The sequence below is a fragment of the Aquarana catesbeiana genome, linkage group LG04, assembly GCF_042186555.1.
Source record: "Aquarana catesbeiana isolate 2022-GZ linkage group LG04, ASM4218655v1, whole genome shotgun sequence".
NCBI classification, from domain to species: domain Eukaryota; kingdom Metazoa; phylum Chordata; class Amphibia; order Anura; family Ranidae; genus Aquarana; species Aquarana catesbeiana.
Genome location: NC_133327.1, coordinates 294,807,511 through 294,825,982, shown reverse-complemented (window position 1 = coordinate 294,825,982; position 18,472 = coordinate 294,807,511). Strand labels below are relative to the sequence as shown.

The 18,472-nt window shown below is 43.6% G+C and overlaps 1 protein-coding gene across 5 annotated transcripts in view; it reads right to left on the bottom strand.

The window, feature by feature from the left end:
• PRIM2 (DNA primase subunit 2) overlaps positions 1-18,472 on the bottom strand; it is a 449,872-nt gene that overhangs the window by 139,216 nt on the left and 292,184 nt on the right. For all 5 annotated transcript variants that reach the window (XM_073626716.1, XM_073626712.1, XM_073626715.1 and 2 more), the window contains exon 9: positions 2,946-3,018. In XM_073626716.1, the coding sequence (XP_073482817.1) occupies positions 2,946-3,018 (73 nt within the window). The remainder of the gene's footprint in view (positions 1-2,945; positions 3,019-18,472) is intronic.

The window sequence follows — 18,472 nt, the reverse complement described above, 5'->3', positions numbered from 1 at the left end:
CGCTTTAATTGCACCCTTACATTACTTGTTGCATTCTTTATAAAGTCTGAATGCTGATGATGATCCCTCAATCTTGTATTTTTTGAAGGCCTTCTCCTTTGCTTTTATATGCATTTTTACATTGGAGTTAAGCCATCCAGGACTTTTGTTCGCTCTTTTAAATTTATTACCCAATGGGATGCATTTGCTAATGCCTTTTTTTAATATGCTCTTAAAGCAAACCCATCTCTCCTCCGTGTTCTTTGTTCCTAACATTTTATCCCAATTCATGCCTTCTAACAAGGTTTGTAGTTTAGGAAAGTTGGCTCTTTTGAAATTCAGTGTCTTTGTATTACAGTTATGTTTCCCATTTGTGTGATTTATACTGAAGCCAATTGACCTGTGATCGCGGTTTTCTAAATTGCCCCGTATTTCCACATCCGTGATCAGGTCTGTATTGTTGGTAATCAGTAGATCCAGTAACGCTTTATTTCTAGTTGATGCGTCTACCATCTAAACCATGAAAATATCCTGCAAGACATTTAGGAGCTGGCAAGCCTTAGACGAATGCTTGGCTCCCTCCACCTAGTCGATGTCTGAATAACTAAAATTCCCCATTATGATAACACTTCCCATCCTTGCTGCTAATCCAACTTGTGATAGGAGATCCATCTCCCCCTCCTCCCTTAGGTTAGGGGGCCTATAGCATACTCCTAGTAATATTTTCCCCTTAGCTTCATCCCTTTGGAGCTCTATCCATAAGGATTCCACCTCCTCCCTAGCTCCCTTAGTGATGTCATCTCTCACATTTACATTCTTGATATATAGGCTTACCCCTCCCCCTTTTTTATCCTCTCTATCCTTGCGATAAAGGTATAACCTTGAATGGTTGCCAGCCAATCATGAGAGCTATTGAACCAGGTCTCTGAAATTCCCACAAAATTGAAATCCTCCTTGTACAACAGTATCTCTAGTTCACCCATCTTGTCCGTCAGGCTCCTGGCATTGGTGAACACGCCACGTAGTTTAGACCGGTCGCATACTATCCTCTTGTTGGGTGTTCTGAGATTGCAACTAGGACTCGTTACTATACTTACCTTGGGTTTATGTGCTTTAGTAAACCTACCTCTAATGCCCCCAATACTACCCTCTGGAATATGTTCCGCGCTGACTATCTCTATCTCTGGTCCCCCCCCCCCCTATAGTTTAGTTTAGAAACCCCTCTAACTTTTTGGCCATCTTTACTCCCAGCTGATCTGCACGCTCCTCATTTAGGTGCAGTCCGTCCCTTCTATAGTACTGGTGATCGACTGAGAAATCGGCCCAGTCCTCCAGGAACCTAAACCCCTCCTTACTACACCAGCTCTTCAGCCACTTGTTTACTTCCCTAATCTCCCTCTGCCCTTCTAGTGTGGCTCGATGTACCGGTAGTATTCCTGAGAGTACTACCTTGGAGGTCCTTTTCCTCAATTTAGCTCCAAAGTCCCTAAAATAGTTCTTTAGGACACTCCATCTGCCTCCGACTTTGTCATTGGTGTCAACGTGCGCCATGACAGCCGGGTCTTCCCAGCCCCTCCCAGTGATCTGTCCACCAGATCTGTCCACCAGATCCGTGATGTGCCAAACCCGAGCACCTGGTAGACAACATATAGTTTGATGCTTCAGGTCTTTGTTACAGATTGCCCTCTCTGTTCTTCTAAAAATTGAGTCCCCTACCACCAGAATCTGTCTTTCCTTTCCTTTCCCCCCGCAATGTCACTGGAGGAGTTCTTCCCCCGGCAGCTAGGAGAGTCCCTTAGCTCCAGCAGTGCTGGTCCCTGACTGGTTTCACCAATGTCACTCAATGGAGTGTACTTATTGGGATGCTCCAGCCCTGGATCAGCCTCCCTGGCATAAAAAGCAGCACTCGGTGTGTATCCAGTGCAATGCACTCTAGTCTTCCCACTGACCAAATATAGAAAAAGTCAAATGGATTGCTGCACTTAAAATATTTATTTATCAATTATTCAAGAAATTACATGATCAGAGGTTTGAAGATTTCCGTTTCGGGCTCACAAGCTTACATCCTCAGATGTGTTGAGTAGGTCTGAAACTATTAATCCATAATAAATCGATAATGAAAATCGTTGTCAGCGATTTTCATTATCGATTAGTTAGTCTAACAGCACGCACCTTCCTCCCTGCCAGTCCCACATCCGCTCAGTGTTAGAATCCCGTTTAAAAGCCGGCGGCGCCACTGTATTCACATGTGACCAGGCACATCCGCCTCTCTCCTCCTTGCCGACCTCAGGCCCTCCCCCGATATTCTCAGCCCTACCCGCCGCTGCCTCAAGGGAATAGAGAGAGGCGAGAAGCAGCCGTGAGCGCTGAGCTGCACCTGCAATATAAGGTAGCGGCTATTACAATACTCGGCGTATTTAAATTACTGTGATGACAAGTGCCTCATAATAAGTATTTCGGGGGGGGGGGTCAGTGCCCCATCATCATTGGTTTTCCTGGGAGGGAACACGTACACACACACACACACACCAAAGTTTGTGGACTCCACAACTTTCCTACAGACTAAATAATATACACTTATCTGGGTTAATTTCACCAAAGAAATATAGCAGAATACATTTTGGCCTAAATTTAGGACGAAAGTTTATTTGCAAAATTTTATAACAGAAATAAAGAAAAATTTGTTTTCACAAGTTTTGGCAAAAAAAATAAATTTGAGCAAAAAATAAAAAACCCAGTGGTGATTAAATAGTAGTTTCGCACAACTGAGACCGCACAACTGTCATTCAAAGTGCGACAGCTCTGAAAGCTTACAATTGGCCTGGGCAGGAAGGGGGTGAAAGTGTCCTGTATTGAAGTGGTTAAACAAAAATAACAGAACATCACTGTGTACTACAACATCACTGTTTACAGCTTTTGAATATGTAAGTTTAGTAATAAGGTCCAGAAAAATAGAAGGAACTTACCGCATCAATTTGGTCAAGTGAAATTTTCCCAGTGTTTCTTTGTGAACTGAAATCTTGACCAATGTAGGAATGGCTATCAAAAGAAAAAGAAAAAGCATTTTATGAAAAAAATATTTCATCCCAGTGACTTCCAATCAAATGGTCTGCCTAAAATTCACAAGAAGCTGGAGCTCCTACCAAGCAGCAGAACTGATTCTGTGACATTGAGAATAGGGAATATGTAGATTATTTTCTAAAGCATTTAGTATGTAGGATTCCTACTTATCCTAAAGATATCACACAGGATATTAATGAATTGAATAACCTACAATATGAGGGGTGTGGTCTCCTGATGTTTTCATATTACCCATGACAAATGTTTGGAGGTGGCTGAACATTACAATTGTGCTCATAAGTTTACATACCCTGGCAGAATTTATGATTTCTTGCCCGTTTTTCAGAGACTAAGAATAATAACACAAAAACTTTTCTTTCACTCATGGTTAGTGTTTGGCTGAAGCCATTTATTATCAAATCAACTGTGTTTACTCTTTTCAAATCATAATGACAACAGAAACTACCCAAATGACTATGATCAAACGTTTACAAACCCCAATTCTTAATACCATGTATTGCCCCCTTTAACATCACTGACAGCTTGAAGTATTTTGTGGTATTTGTGGATGAGGCTCTTTATCTTCTCAGATGGTAAAGATACCAATTCCTCTTGACAAAAAGCCTCCAGTTCCTGGAAATTCTTGGGCTGTCTTGCATGAACTGCATGTTTGAGATCTCCCCAGAGTGGCTCAATGATATTGAGGTTAGGAGACTGAGATGGCCACTCCAGTACCTTCACTTTATTCTGCTGTAGCCAATGACAGGTTGACTTGGCCTGGTGTTTTGGATCATTGTCCAAGTACATCCCATGCGCAGCTTCCTGGCTGATGAATGCAAATGTTCCTCCAGTATTTTTTGATAACATACTGCATTCATCTTGCCAACAATTTGGACCAAATTTCCTGTGCCTTTGTAGCTCACACATCCCCAAAACATCAGAGATCCACCTCTGTACCTTTAATCATAGGCCTTGTTGACTCCTCTCCAAATGTAGCGTTTATGGTTGTGGCCAAAAAGCCTATTTGGTCTCCAAATTTCTTTGTGCCCGAAGGTCTGAGACTTGTCCCTGTGCTTTTTGGCGTATTGTAAGTGGGATACTTTGTGGCATTTGCATAGTAATGGCTTTCTTCTGGCGACTTGACCATGCAGCTCATCTTTTTTCAAGTGCCTCCTTATTGTGTATCTTGAAACAGCCACACCACATGTTTTCAGAGTCCTGTATTTCATCTGAAGTTATTTGTGGGCTTTTCTTTGCATCCCGAACAATTTTCCTGGCAGTTGTGGCCGAAATATTAGTTGGTCTACCTGACCGTGGTTTGGTTTCAACAGAACCCCTCATTTTCCACTTCTTGATTAGAGTTTGAACACTGCTGATTGGCATTCTCAATTCCTTAGATATCATTTTATATCCCTTTCCTGTTTTATACAGTTCAACTACCTTTTCCCGCAGATCCTTTGACAATTCTTTTGCTTTCCACATGGCTCAGAATCCAGAAACGTCAGTGTAACACTGGATGAAAGATGCAAGGCTCTGTCAGGAGTCCAGAAGCGCACTGACCTTTTGTACGCACACACCAATTACAAGCAAACAGATCACAGGTGAGGATGGTTACCTTTAATAGCCATTCAAACCCCTTTGTATCAACTTGTGTGCATGTTATCAGGCCAAAATCACAAAATCACTAGGGTATGTAAACTTTTGATCAGGGTCATTTGGGTAGTTTCTGTTGGCATTATGATTTAAAATGAGTAAACACAGTTAATTAAAAATAAATGGCTTCAGCCAAACCCTATCCATGAGTAAAAGAGATGTTTTTGTGTTATTCATATTCTCTGAAAAATGGCCAAGAAATCATAAATTCTGCCTGGGTATGTAAACTTATGAGCAAAACTGTATATAGGTTTGGGTGGTCTTCTAAACAGAAACTTGCCTTTGCAATGAAGCATAATTTTGTGGTCCAGTCGAAAACAGTGTTGCAATGGAGGCAAAATTTGCCCTCAGCCTGGCAAATTATTTATGGCCTGGTAGGTGGAGGGTACCATCTATGGTTATTGCTCTGGAGTAGGTACATAGATGATGCCCTCCTCCTATGGAAAGGGAGTGTTGAGTCCTTGCACACATTTATGTTTTGTTTGAATACCAATAGTTGGGAGATGAAATTGACATAAAATGGTGTCACTGAAATTTTTTTTTTTAGATCTAGTGATTTTCAGACAAAGTAATTGCTTCCTTACTCTGATGCACTTTAAAAAATAAAAAAAGAGACAGACAGAAGTGGATAAATTCCAATTGGGAGTTTCCCTCTTTGCTCTCTTAATCCCCCCCCCCCCCCCATTTTTTTTTTTGGGGGGGGGGGGGGGAAGTTTTTCCCTCTGTCCTCTCATAGTCCCCCACCACCCTCCCCCCTTTTTAATACCTCTCTTATTTTGGGGGGGGGGAGATGTTTTTCCTTCTGTCCTCTCATAGTCCCCACCACCCTCCCCCTTTTTTTTTTATCACCCTCTTTTTTTTCGTCTCCCCTCTCTTCCCCCACTAAATATTTTTTTTTTGTTTTCTCCCCTTTGGTGGGAATTTTTGACACAATATGCTGAAATACTGAAAAAAAAATTATATAAGAAAATAAATGAAAGCCTGGGGTTCACAAGATAATCTGTTCATGTTTTTATCCATCTTGGCCCCATAAGGTCGGTCCGGAAACAAGGGACTTTATTGGTGCACCTCTGCCTGGATTCACCCTCCCTTTAGGGGGATGTGCCGCAGACAGTGGCATAATAGGTTATGGTATTTAGATGGTTGTGTGCTTTCTTTTTTTCCTCCTCCTCCCTCCTTCTCAGGTGCATCCAAGGCGAGAAAGTTCAGAAGGCTGGGCGTAGACACCGATCAGGCACAGCAGTACAATAAGAGCCTCATGGGAGTAATGAGAGCATGGCAGGTAGAGTCACGATTGTATCGTATGTGAGAGGGCTTTGTTAGATTGCCAAGAGGGGCCGCCTCTGGCATGAACTGCGACACATGAAGGCAGAGTTTTTTTGCAAGAGACACACTTCGTGGCAGGGTCGACTCCTCGTACGCCTCTTTTTCCATATAATCAATGGTTTCATGCACCATCACCCATTCCTAGGGCTAGAGGAGTTACAATAGCTATACACAAACAATGTGCCCTAGTACCCACAGTGATATGAGTAGATCCTGAGGGCTGCTTTCTTTTTGTTAAAGGAAAGAATTCAGGGCCAGTGTTATACCCTAACTACTATATATGGCCCCAATAGCCATACCGTTGAATTTCTATCTAAAACTTTGGATATCCTGGGGAAGTTTCGGGAAGGTCTATTGGTTATGGGAGGGGATTTTAACATCATCTTGGAACCTTGTCTAGACATCTCTTCGGGGAAAACCTGTGTCTCATAAGTCATTAAGATATGTTAAACAGCGCCTTCGCTCTCTGCATTTGGTGGACAGTTGAAGGGTGCTGCATGAGCGGGACAGGGATTAGTTATTACTCCAAAATACACAATGTATATTCAAGGATCGATATGTTGTTGATCGATCAATATTATCTGAATTATGTAAATTCATCAACTATTGAGTCAATCACCATGTCAGACCATGCTCCATAAAAGTTTAACGATATGTCTGGCATAGATTGGGAACCTGGAAAGAACATGGCAATTGAATGAATCTATTTTGGATGATAAAAAGAATGTGGAATCCTTATTCCACACACTAGCACTATACTTTGAGACCAATATATCAAAGGGTGACTGACCAAATGGTATGGGAAGCCCACAAGGCGGTCATCACAGGGGAGTTAAATTTCAATGGGTTTGCGTATTAAAAAAGAGAGACAGAAGGAAACGATCATGTTCTTATGCCCTGTACACATGACCGGTTTTGCCGTTGGAATAAACGCCGAAAGTTTCTCTGACGGAACTCCGACGGAATTCCATTCAAGCGGTCTTGCCTACACACGGTCAAACCAAAGTCCGACCGTCCAGAACGCGGTGATGTACAGCACGTACGACGGGACTAGAAAAGGGAAGTTCAATAGCCAGTAGCTTCCGTCTCGTACTTGCTTCAGAGCATGCGTTGATTTTGGTCCGTCGGAACAGCATGCAGACGAGCGGTTGACAACTCCCTATTTCATTCATGCATGTATTGCATTGGATGCATAATGGACCGAACCAGAACGAGTGTAGTCATTTCAATGGATGCTGAAAAAGCATTCGATAGGGTGAGGTGGGAGTTTATGGTCGGCGTTTTGAGGGAGATGGGTCTGAGAGAGCGGATGATGGAATGGGTGATAGCAAGATAATTTACAATATTTTGTTGCGCTAGGGGACGACAGCTATGGATAGGGGTGAGCAATATACAAAGGGATAGTAAGTTATATAAAAAATTAAGAATAGCTAATTAAAAGATATCAATTAAATAACAGTCATGTGTGAGTTACAATACATTTATATGATAAAAATAATAATAATAGAAAATAAAAAATGGCAAAAAAAGTCCAGGGATGGTGCTGGGTTGATGAACAAAAGTCCAGGCATAAAAACTGGGATGAAATGAGTGGGGGGGGGGGGAGTGCAGAGTATAGGTCTATGACCTCAGGGGGAGAGATGCAGATACAAACACAGGAGGCAGCATGCACCTTTGGAGGGAGATAAAAAGGAAGAAAAGCAGCGCCGACCTAAGTGTAGTACTGTAGCATAAACATTTATTACAGGTTAAAATGCACTCACTCAGAGTAAGGTAGATACAGGCACATCAAGTAAAAAATCCGTCCAGGAGGCTGTGTGGTGGGCAGCAGGGCTCCACAGGGGGCGATCCTGAATGCTGGAGTGTGTTACACTTGTCTCCTTGTCCCGTCTGACGGCACCGGTGGTAACCAGTGTCACAGGCTGGGTTGAGACAGGCACAGCGTGGATCGTCTGTTAAGTTGTATTTCCCGGGTATCAGTGACGCTGGGGGCGTGCACGCGTTCGGAGCATGCGTGCTCCTTTATCAGGCATAGCGTCCATTCATTTTGGAAGAGGTATAAGAAGGGCGGGTGGGCCAATTGCATCATTGGCCCCGCCTACCTCGTATTAGGCTTAAGGGAACCGTGGGAGGGGTGGACAGTGTTGAGGAACATGATGACAGAATAGGGGGTGGAGAGTGGAGGAGACGAGGAGGAAATAGCAAGGGAGGTGGGAGTGGGAGGGTGGGATGGGGTGATCTCATGGCAATGGGATGACGAGGATAATATGTGGGAAAAAAGGGAAAAATAGAAAATTGTAAAAATTAAAAAATATAAGAAAAATATATATATGTAGTAAAAATAAGAATAAATGGGAGTGATGATGGGATGAAAAAAAAAAATCATTTAAAAAAAATCCTCCTATTTCTCCCATTTTCATCCCATCATCACTCCCATTTATTCTTATTTTTACTACATATATATTTTTCTTATATTTTTTAATTTTTACAATTTTCTAATTTTCCCTTTTTTCCACATATTATCCTCGTCCTCCCACTCTCCACCTCTTAGCAACTGCCTTCTAATAAGCACATATCCATGTTATCACGTCCCTCTGCTGTTCTCTCCCTCCCCCCTCCCTCCACACACTTCTTCACCTCCCTTGCTATTTCCTCCTCGTCTCCTCCACTCTCCACCCCCTATTCTGTCATCATGTTCCTCAACACTGTCCACCCCTCCCACCGTTCCCTTAAGCCTAATACGAGGTAGGCGGAGCCAATGATGCAATTGGCCCGCCCACCCTTCTTATACCTCTTCCAAAATGAATGGACGCTATGCCTGATGAAGGAGCACGCATGCTCCGAACGCGTGCACGCCCCCATCTTCACTGATACCCGGGAAATACAACTTAACAGACGATCCACGCTGTGCCTGTCTCAACCCAGCCTGTGACACTGGTTACCACCGGCGCCGTCAGACGGGACAAGGAGACAAGTGTAACACTCCAGCATTCAGGATCGCCCCCTGTGGAGCCCTTCTGCCCACCACACAGCCTCCCGGACGGATTTTTTACTTGATGTGCCTGTATCTACCTTACTCTGAGTGAGTGCATTTTAACCTGTAATAAATGTTTATGCTACAGTACTACACTTAGGTCGGCGCTGCTTTTCTTCCTTTTTAATGGGTGATAGCACTGTATGCAGATCCTAGAGCAAGGGTTAAAGTTAATAGTAGACTATCAGATTATTGAGATACGGAATGGGACTAGGCAGGGATGCCCACTGTCCCCATTGTTATTTGCTATGGTGCTGGAGGCCTTTCTGCACAGGATTAGGGGAAATAGGAATATCAAGGGGATTTGTATTGGATCAACGGAACATACGATCTCAGCTTACGCAGATGATCTACTGTTGTACCTCTCCTCAAGAGTCTTTGACGGAAATAGACAGGTTTGGCCTTAGATCTAATTTTAAAATAAATATTGAGAAATCAGTGTTGATGCCAAGCCATGTGCCTTTGAGGATGAAGACCACCCTGCAACAATTTTTTCCTTTTGTTTGGCGCTTTGATTCTATATTCTATTTAGGGATCTACCATATATACTAGAGTATAAGCCGAGGCACCTAAATTAACCACAAAAAACTGGGAAATGATTGACTCAAGTATAAGCCTAGGGTGAGAAATGCGCAGCTACTGTAAGCGGAAAAGAGGCTCAACAATGCCCATTTGCAACCTCACTGTGCCCATTTGCAGCCATAGGTCCCCCGAACTTCAAACTCTGTAGTTAAGGGTTCCTAGTAGCCCCCTAGCTGCAGCCAAAATTTGGGGTCTCTGGACCCAAAGGGTCCCGAAATGACATTGCTGCAGATGGACACAGTTGACTAAATTTGGGCCCCGTATCTCAGGGCCACTTGGTGCTAAGAACCCCAAATTTGGTGTGCAAACCCAGTGGAACTAGCACTACAACATATCCAAAGGGGTTCCTAGCACCAAGTGGCCCCGAGATACGGGGCCCCAAATTCTGTTCGGAAAATATCAAACACTTTTCTGCAGCAGAGAATGACATTTTCTGTCATATATTGTATGTTTTTTGAATATGTTGTAGTGCTAGTTCCACTGGGTTTGCGCACCAAATTTGGGGTTCCTAGCACAAAGTGGCCCCGAAGTCGGTTCGGAAAATGTCATTCTCTACTGCAGAAAAGTGCTTGACTCGAGTATAAGCCGAGAGGGGCATTTTCAGCACAAAAAAGGTGCTATAAAACTCGGCTTATACGGTATATCTCTTCAGGTATAAAGTGCCTATATGATCTAAACTATGGACCCTTGATGGTATCCATAATACAAGACTTGCAAAAGTGGAGAAGTCATACTTTGACATGGTTTGGCAGGGTAAATGCGCTTAAAAAAGGAGTGTAATTCCCAGGCTTATTTACGTCTTACATCTGCTAGGTTTTTTAAGAGAAGCGTTACTCCCCATCCCTAAATGCAGCCAAAATATTGATACCTAGATTTTGGAAACAGTCTTTATGTCCCACTATAATGGATTGGAAAAGGGAGGTAGAAAAAAAAATAATGGAAGCAGAGAGATGGATACATATGGTAAAAGACGAACAGAATAAATTTAAAGATACATGGGTAGGATGGCTGTATTACTCCTCAGAAATGGGGGTAGATTAAACCCTTTTGGGGGCATGGGGGAAATGCTGTGTTATGGATCGGATAGTCTGTGGGATGCATCTGGTGGGGGGAAATTGGGAAGAGGTGGGGGTTTATTTTTTCTTTTTTTGTGTATTTTTTTTTCCTCCTCTGGGAGGCACAGTGGAGAGATGATGTCATTAAAGGAAGAGGATAAGTCACAATAGTAAATTAGGGATGGGACGGGCAATCCACAATGGAATCACATAGAGAAGGGTAGATTGAAATGAAAAGTGGAGAGGTATAAAAATGAAATAGTGAGAGTGAGATTATATTTAATTAAAACACTAAACATAATAGGACACGAAAATAATAATTCAAAATTATACACTTTTTTTAAAATTAATTTATTATTGTATTGCTGGTTTGACACACGTAACAAGGCGCTGTAAAGCCCCCCTTCTTAGTTATACTTTGAATAATGTTTTGCACAAATTGAATTTTGGTTATGGGTAGGTAAGTGGGTGGGCTTTTTTCGAAGAGATCAAGGACCCAGTGTGTTTTCTCGGGGTGGGGGGGGGTAGTGTGGTATATGTTAATAAAAAGATTTATATGGATATATTGTGCATGTCTATGTTGTATGTTGGAATTTGTCTTGATAAAGAAAAAGTGATTAAAAAAAAAAAAAAAAAAAAAAAGCACCTTCTTAAATTGACTAATCTGTGTACCACATGAGCACAGACTATAGCCAGTCTGTGGGAGCCATAATTATTGCTGGTTGGTAAGGGATCAAATACTCATTTTTAGGGATGCATCAAATGGGTTTTTGGGTGCCGAAACCGATACCGAAAATAAATCTTCCTTGATCCCGAAAACCGAAACACCGATAGTGACTGTTTTTAAAAATATTTTTATAAAGGAGATGGTCAGCAACTGGGGACATTGTACAGGAGATGATCAGAGACAGCAGAGATGGTACAGGTGATGGTCAGAGACTGGGGACATGGTACAGGAGATGGTCAGAGACTGGGGACATGATACAGGAGATGGTCAGAGACTGGGGACATGGTACAGGAGATGATCAGACTGCAGACATGGTACAGGAGATGGTCAAAGATTGGGGACATGGTCAGAGAGTCAGAGACTGCGGGCATGATACAAGAGATCAATGCAGCCTCACCAGTTCCCGTCAGATGCAGCCAGCCAGTGTCCCCAGTAGTGCAGCCAGTGTCCCCATTGCAGCCAGTGAAGGGATAGGTGAGCCGCCGCCTGTTTGATTACAGCGCTGGGAACATTACAGCTTTCATTTCAATAGCTGTGTGTTCCCAGCTGCGTGCCATAACATACAGCCCCTCCCCCCTTGTCTGGGCACTTTGATAGACAGATCACCCGTCCCAGGATAGGATGGGTGATCTGTCTATCAAAGTGCCCGGACAAGAGGGAGGGGGCTGTATGTGACGGTGCGCAGCGGCGAACACACAGCTATTGAAATGAAAGCTGTGATGTTCCCGGCACTGTAATCAAACAGGTGGCGGCGGCTCTCCTCTCTTCTACGATATAGCAAGCCCCCCTGATAGGCGGCACCAGGGGCGGAGCCTCGCCCCCAGCCCAGGCCCCGCCCCATTTTCGGTGCCAGTATCAGCAAGAATTCTCTTTTGGCTTTTTGCTGAAAGGGCCATTTTTGGCCAATATGTTTCGGTGGCCGAAATTTCGGTGCATCCCTACTTACTTTAGGTTAGGTTCACACTATTGCGAATGGGATGTGGGTTTCCCCGCATCCCATTTGCATAGCAGAAGATTGTGACCGACTCTCTATGGAGCCGGTTCACACCTCTCCGCAGCGGCTCCAGTGCAAATTGCACAGGAGCCCTGTGCGTCTTTTGGTCCATTTTAGGTCCGCATTCAGCCAAAAATTCAAGCACTGGACTCCTGCTGTGTGCTGCTGCATTCTCCAGTGTGAACCCAGACTGACTCACTTAACCGCAACTCAATTTATAACATTTGTATACTGTTTTTTCAGGATTTTTGGTAGATATTCTGGCTCTATCACTTAAAATACACCTATGATAAAAAATTATAGACCCTTCATTTCTTTGGAAGTGAGCAAACTTACAAAATCTGCATGGGATCAAATAATTAATTTCCCCACTGTATATGCACAGCAATTAAAACACACTGCATGGACTTTTACCACAGTTTAGCTAAGGTTGAAAATACACTGTTTGGAATGCTGCAGATCCCTGATGAATGAGTCGAAATTTGCTTAGTTGTTGGCCCCCTCTAGTCCAACATCCTTTGATTTAAAAAACTGAGGAAGGAGAGTGGGAAATGGTCAGCCTACTCAGATGCAGCCGCTGTTCAAGTATTCTAACAGCTGCTGTCATCTGTCAGTTTACAATAGCCCAGTAGGGAAATGCATCCACCTACACTCTACAGCATTGATGGAGGAACTGGTTAGATGTTTTTTATTTCCAATAATTTTTATTAAGGTTGTAAACCATACAATACAATATAGAAAAGTACTGGTGCAATTAGTGACATGCATCATTGGTTACTAAGAAACCTCTATAACACAATTTTGGGCTAGGGCTATTCTTAAGAGCAGAAGATACATCCTCCAAAGAAGAACTGCATTACCAGGGGGCCCTCATTTAAAATGAGGGCCATCTCAGCCAAGAATCAATCACAGTAGCTGGTCTGTGTTTAAATACACAGCTCACAAACAGGGAGTGGGACCAATGGCAGCCAACCAGCAGTCCTACATCGCTCGCCAAACTACCAAAAGGTTTAATAAGCTGGAAAAAGAGGAAAAGGGGGAAGAAAAGGAAAAGAAATAGCGAGCCTCTCCTGGGTCACTAAGAGGTTAGCCTCAGATTTGACGAGGCTGCCCCCATCAGGTAGGTGATCCAGGGGTCCCAGGTTTTTTCGAATCGGGGAAGGTATGTTTTTTTTTTTTATGTCTGCCAGTTATTTATGTTTGTGCATCATTTTTTTTAACAACAAATCAATTTTATTATTGAATAAAGGTGATATTTTAATATTTTCACTTAGTTCTCAGATCTCACCTTTTTAACCTCCCTGGCGGTATGATTATTTCGGATTTTAGGTGCTGAAAGCGGTACAATTATTTTGCCTGGAAATTTGGCGTTTTATATTGTAGGTCTGTAATTCTTAATAATAATACACTTAAATCTGTCTAAACAAGGGTCTAGTAGATATCACGGGTATGATAAAGTTTGAAACACAAAAACAAAAATTATAATATAATAAATAAAAATAAATAATTAAAAAAATAAAAATAAATAATAAAATAAATTTCCCCACGATTCACTATCGCTCAATTCTGTGTTCTAATTTACTATCGCTGTTTTCTAGCTGGTCTAAAGCCACTTTTGACGTAAAGGGACACTTTTTGGTTGCTATGGACAATCTCCAGTTTCGAGGCAGAAAGAACAGTATATATAACATAAAACTGCATGCAGGGCATGGGCCAAAGCACTGGGGACAAAAGAGATGTGAAATCAGTTCATACAGTACTGTAATCTGTAAGATTACAGTACTGTATGTGTTATGATTTTTATATTTTTTTGAATTTGCCGCCAGGCTCCGCCCCCGTGCATCGCGATGCTCGCAGGGAACGGAGCCTGGCACAGAGAGGCTTGGGAGGAGGACAGAGCCCACGGACACTGCGGGGAACATCGCAGGATCCTGGGGACAAGGTAAGTAAAGCCACACCAGGATCCTGCGATGTAATCCCGAGTGTGGCTCGGGGTTACCGCTAATGGTACTGAATTTTAACCCCGAGCCACACTCGGGAAAACCGCCTGGGAGGTTAAGAACCTTGACATAAACACACACACACAGTGGGGATGGAAAGTATTCAGACCCCCTTAAATTTTTCACTCTTTGTTATATTGCAGCCATTTGCTAAAATCATTTAAGTTCATTTTTTCCCTCAATGTACACACAGTACCCCATACTGACACACAGAACTGTTGACATTTTTGCAGATTTATTAAAAAAGAAAAACTGACTTCCGGTTCCGGCGCCACATGAGGAGGTGGTAGATCTCCTCAGCTCCCGCCGCACTCCCCACATAACCGGCTACCGACACCCACTCAAGCCTCGGGGAGACCCCCCACCACACCTGCTGCTCTGTGAGCACCTATGGATCGCTTCATAGAGCGATCGTACGCAGCATCCTCCTTACTCCCCACCATGGGAGAGACAGAAACGAGCGCAGCCAAAATGGCGGCCTCGCCATCACCAGCGGCACAGCTGTAGCCACACACACAGCCTCCATCTACATCAGAGCTATCAGCCGCCTCCCCTGCAGGCATAGCCCAGGCAGTAATTACACTGCTGGGCCCTACGCTGGCTGCCACTGTAAATGCAGCAGTTCACAGAGGGAACAGCTCCACCTAGAAGTGCAGGCTCAGGCGCAGAGGCTTACACAAACAGAGGAAAGGATCTCTTCCCTGGAAGATGAATCTGCAGCCACATCTGCAATACTAGCGTGCATAAACACTACACACAGAGATATTTGGGACAAACGCGATGATTTGGAAAATCGTTCGAGGAGAAACAATATGCGCATAATAGGACTCCCGGAATCAGTCACTACTCCCCAACTTTCAAATATATGTGCAAAAATCATTCCCGAGCAACTGGGTCTCCACATACCGTGCACTATTGAAAGAGCACATCGCATTGGGCAGTACTCGGACAGCCGCGCCAAACCTCGTTACGTCATGGTCAAATACTTAAACTACGCTGACAAGAACGCCATTATGCAGAAGTTTCGCAGCTCTCGCTCGCTGTCAATAGACGGAGCAAAGCTGCTGCTCTTTGCGGACTATTCGGTGGAGGTAATGAATAGACGTAGGGCATTTTCTCCACTATGCTCCATTCTCCACCATAACCAAATTAGGTTCTCTTTAGCCTACCCGGCAATCCTCCGCATTCAAATGCACGTAGGAGAACAACTCACTACGCCTGACGAAGGATTTTTGTTAGATATTCTGGCTCTATCACTTAAAATACACCCATGATAAAAAATTATAGACCCTTCATTTCTTTGGAAGTGAGCAAACTTACAAAATCTGCATGGGTTCAAATTTCCCCACTGTATATGCACAGCAATTAAAACACACTGCATGGACTTTTACCACAGTTTAGCTAAGGTTGAAAATACACTGTTTGGAATGCTGCAGATCCCTGATGAATGAGTCAAATTTGCTTAGTTGTTGGCCCCCTCTAGTCCAACATCCTTTGATTTAAAAAACTGAGGAAGGAGAGTGGGAAAATGGTCAGCCTACTCAGATGCAGCCGCTGTTCAAGTATTCTAACAGCTGCTGGCATCTGTCAGTTTACAATAGCCCAGCAGGGAAATGCATCCACCTACACTCTACAGCATTGATGGAGGAACTGGTTAGATGTTTTTTATTTCCAATAATTTTTATTAAGGTTGTAAACCATACAATACAGTATAGAAAAGTACTGGTGCATTATAACAGTTAGTGACATGCATCATTGGTCACTAAGAAACCTCTATAACGCAATTTTGGGCTAGGGCTATTCTTAGGAGCAGAAGATACATCCTCCAAAGAAGAACTGCATTACCAGGGGGCCCTCATTTAAAATCAGGGCCATCTCAGCCAAGAATCAATCACGGTAGCTGGTCTGTGTTTAAATACACAGCTTACAAACAGGGAGTGGGACCAATGGCAGCCAACCAGCAGTCCTACATCGCTCCCCAAACTACCAAAAGGTTTAATAAGCTGGAAAAAGAGGAAAAGGGGAAGAAAAGAAAAAGAAATGGAGCTATCAGCCGCCTCCCCTGCAGGCATAGCCCTAGCAGTAGTTACACTGCTGAGCCCCACGCTGGCTGCCACTGTAGATGCAGCAGTTCACAGAGGGATGGAACAGCTCCACCTGGAAGTGCAGGCTCAGGTGCAGAGGCTTACACAAACAGAGGAAAGGATCTCTTCCCTGGAAGATGAATCTGCAGCCACATCTGCAATGCTAGCGTGCATAAACACTACACACAGAGATATTTGGGACAAACTCGATGATATGGAAAATCGATCGAGGAGAAACAATATACGCATAATAGGACTCCCAGAATCAGTCACTACTCCCCAACTTTCAAATATATGTGCAAAAATCATTCCCGAGCAACTGGGTCTCCACATACCGTGCACTATTGAAAGAGCACATCGCATTGGGCAGTACTCAGACAGCCGTGCCAAACCTCGTCACGTCATGGTCAAATATTTAAAACTTCGCTGACAAGAACGCCATTATGCAGAAGTTTCGCAGCTCTCGCTCGCTGTCAATAGACGGAGCAAAGCTGCTGCTCTTTGCGGACTATTCGGTGGAGGTAATGAATAGACGTAGGGCATTTTCTCCACTATGCTTCATTCTCCACCATAACCAAATCAGGTTCTCTTTAGCCTACCCGGCAATCCTCCGCATTCAAATGCACGTAGGAGAACAACTCACTTTCACTACGCTTGACGAAGCGTAAAATTACGTCAATACCTTGGGCACGGAAATGGAACACATCAACTCTACAGAGAGCCCTACTTCACCATCATCGGCCTCCCCCTCCGTACCACCTAAACAACAACGTAGTCCGACCAAGCCCCCCTACAAACACATCCGCGTCACTCAGGATGACAGATCGGGAAATCGCTGAAGAACCATAAAGACACACTGGTATTGCATACATGTGGGAGACAGGTAGTATCACTCCCCTCTTCTTCTCCCTCTCCTCCTTCCTAAGAGAAAGGAAAAAAAAAAATGTTTTATTTTTTTTTTTTCAACTATTTTTGTACTTTAGCTGACTGAGCTATGGCCCCGGTCAATGCTCTAACCTACTGCTCTACGAAGTCTAGATGTGTTTGACCAAAAGGATATAGTTACGTTTATGTTTACACCATGCTGTTTTATTGATTACTGTTATGATTACCATAGAGGACTCGCTTACCAATCTGCTACACCGATCACCCCTTTTTGGCTTCAGCCATAGGCTGCGCTCTCATCCACTATAACCTATCCCCTTATATGGAGTGGATACACTCCACCCCTAACTTCCATCCTTTTGACTGCCCTTGCAGATCGCCCACCACCCCTCCCCCACCTTGCTCATACCCCTCTCCCCCTGGCTCAACAACTATCGTCAGGGGAGGAGCTGGTAGCTGACGGAAGCTAAGATGGGTAAATGAACCTCATGTGGAAAAAAGTGAAGTTTATGATGTATGTTAGGTGCTTTTTTCACTTGATTTCGGTTATGCTGTTCTTTCTCTCTAACAGTTCTAATTATATCTTAACTGTATTTACATGCTATACCCCTATACCATTGGGAGACTTATGCTGCTTTGGTAATTCTCTGATTGCAGATCTCTGCAGAGCTCTGTCCACAAAAGGGCTCCATTGTAAGCTCTCAACTCAATATTTTACTTCATATCAGACATGGCCTCTTCAACCAGTGGGAATCACCTAAAGTTTGTCTCATGGAACGTTAAGGGGCTCCGATCTCCGTGTAAACGTATGGCCATCCTTCGGCATTTGAAGCGTCTCCGGGCACATGTGGCCTACGCGTCTTTGCAAACTATGGGTGGGCTCAGTATATGGCTCTCCAGCGAATGGTCGCAAGGCCTGAGTAGCTATTCTGCTACACAAGAACTTAAGACATACTGTAAGGGATGTTAAGACTGGCTCAACAGGCCGCAAATTGACCCTGAACATGACTATAGGCACCAAACAAGTTGCTGTCACTAACATTTATGCGCCTAACTCCCCAGACACCTCCTCCTTCCAAGACATGGTACAGTG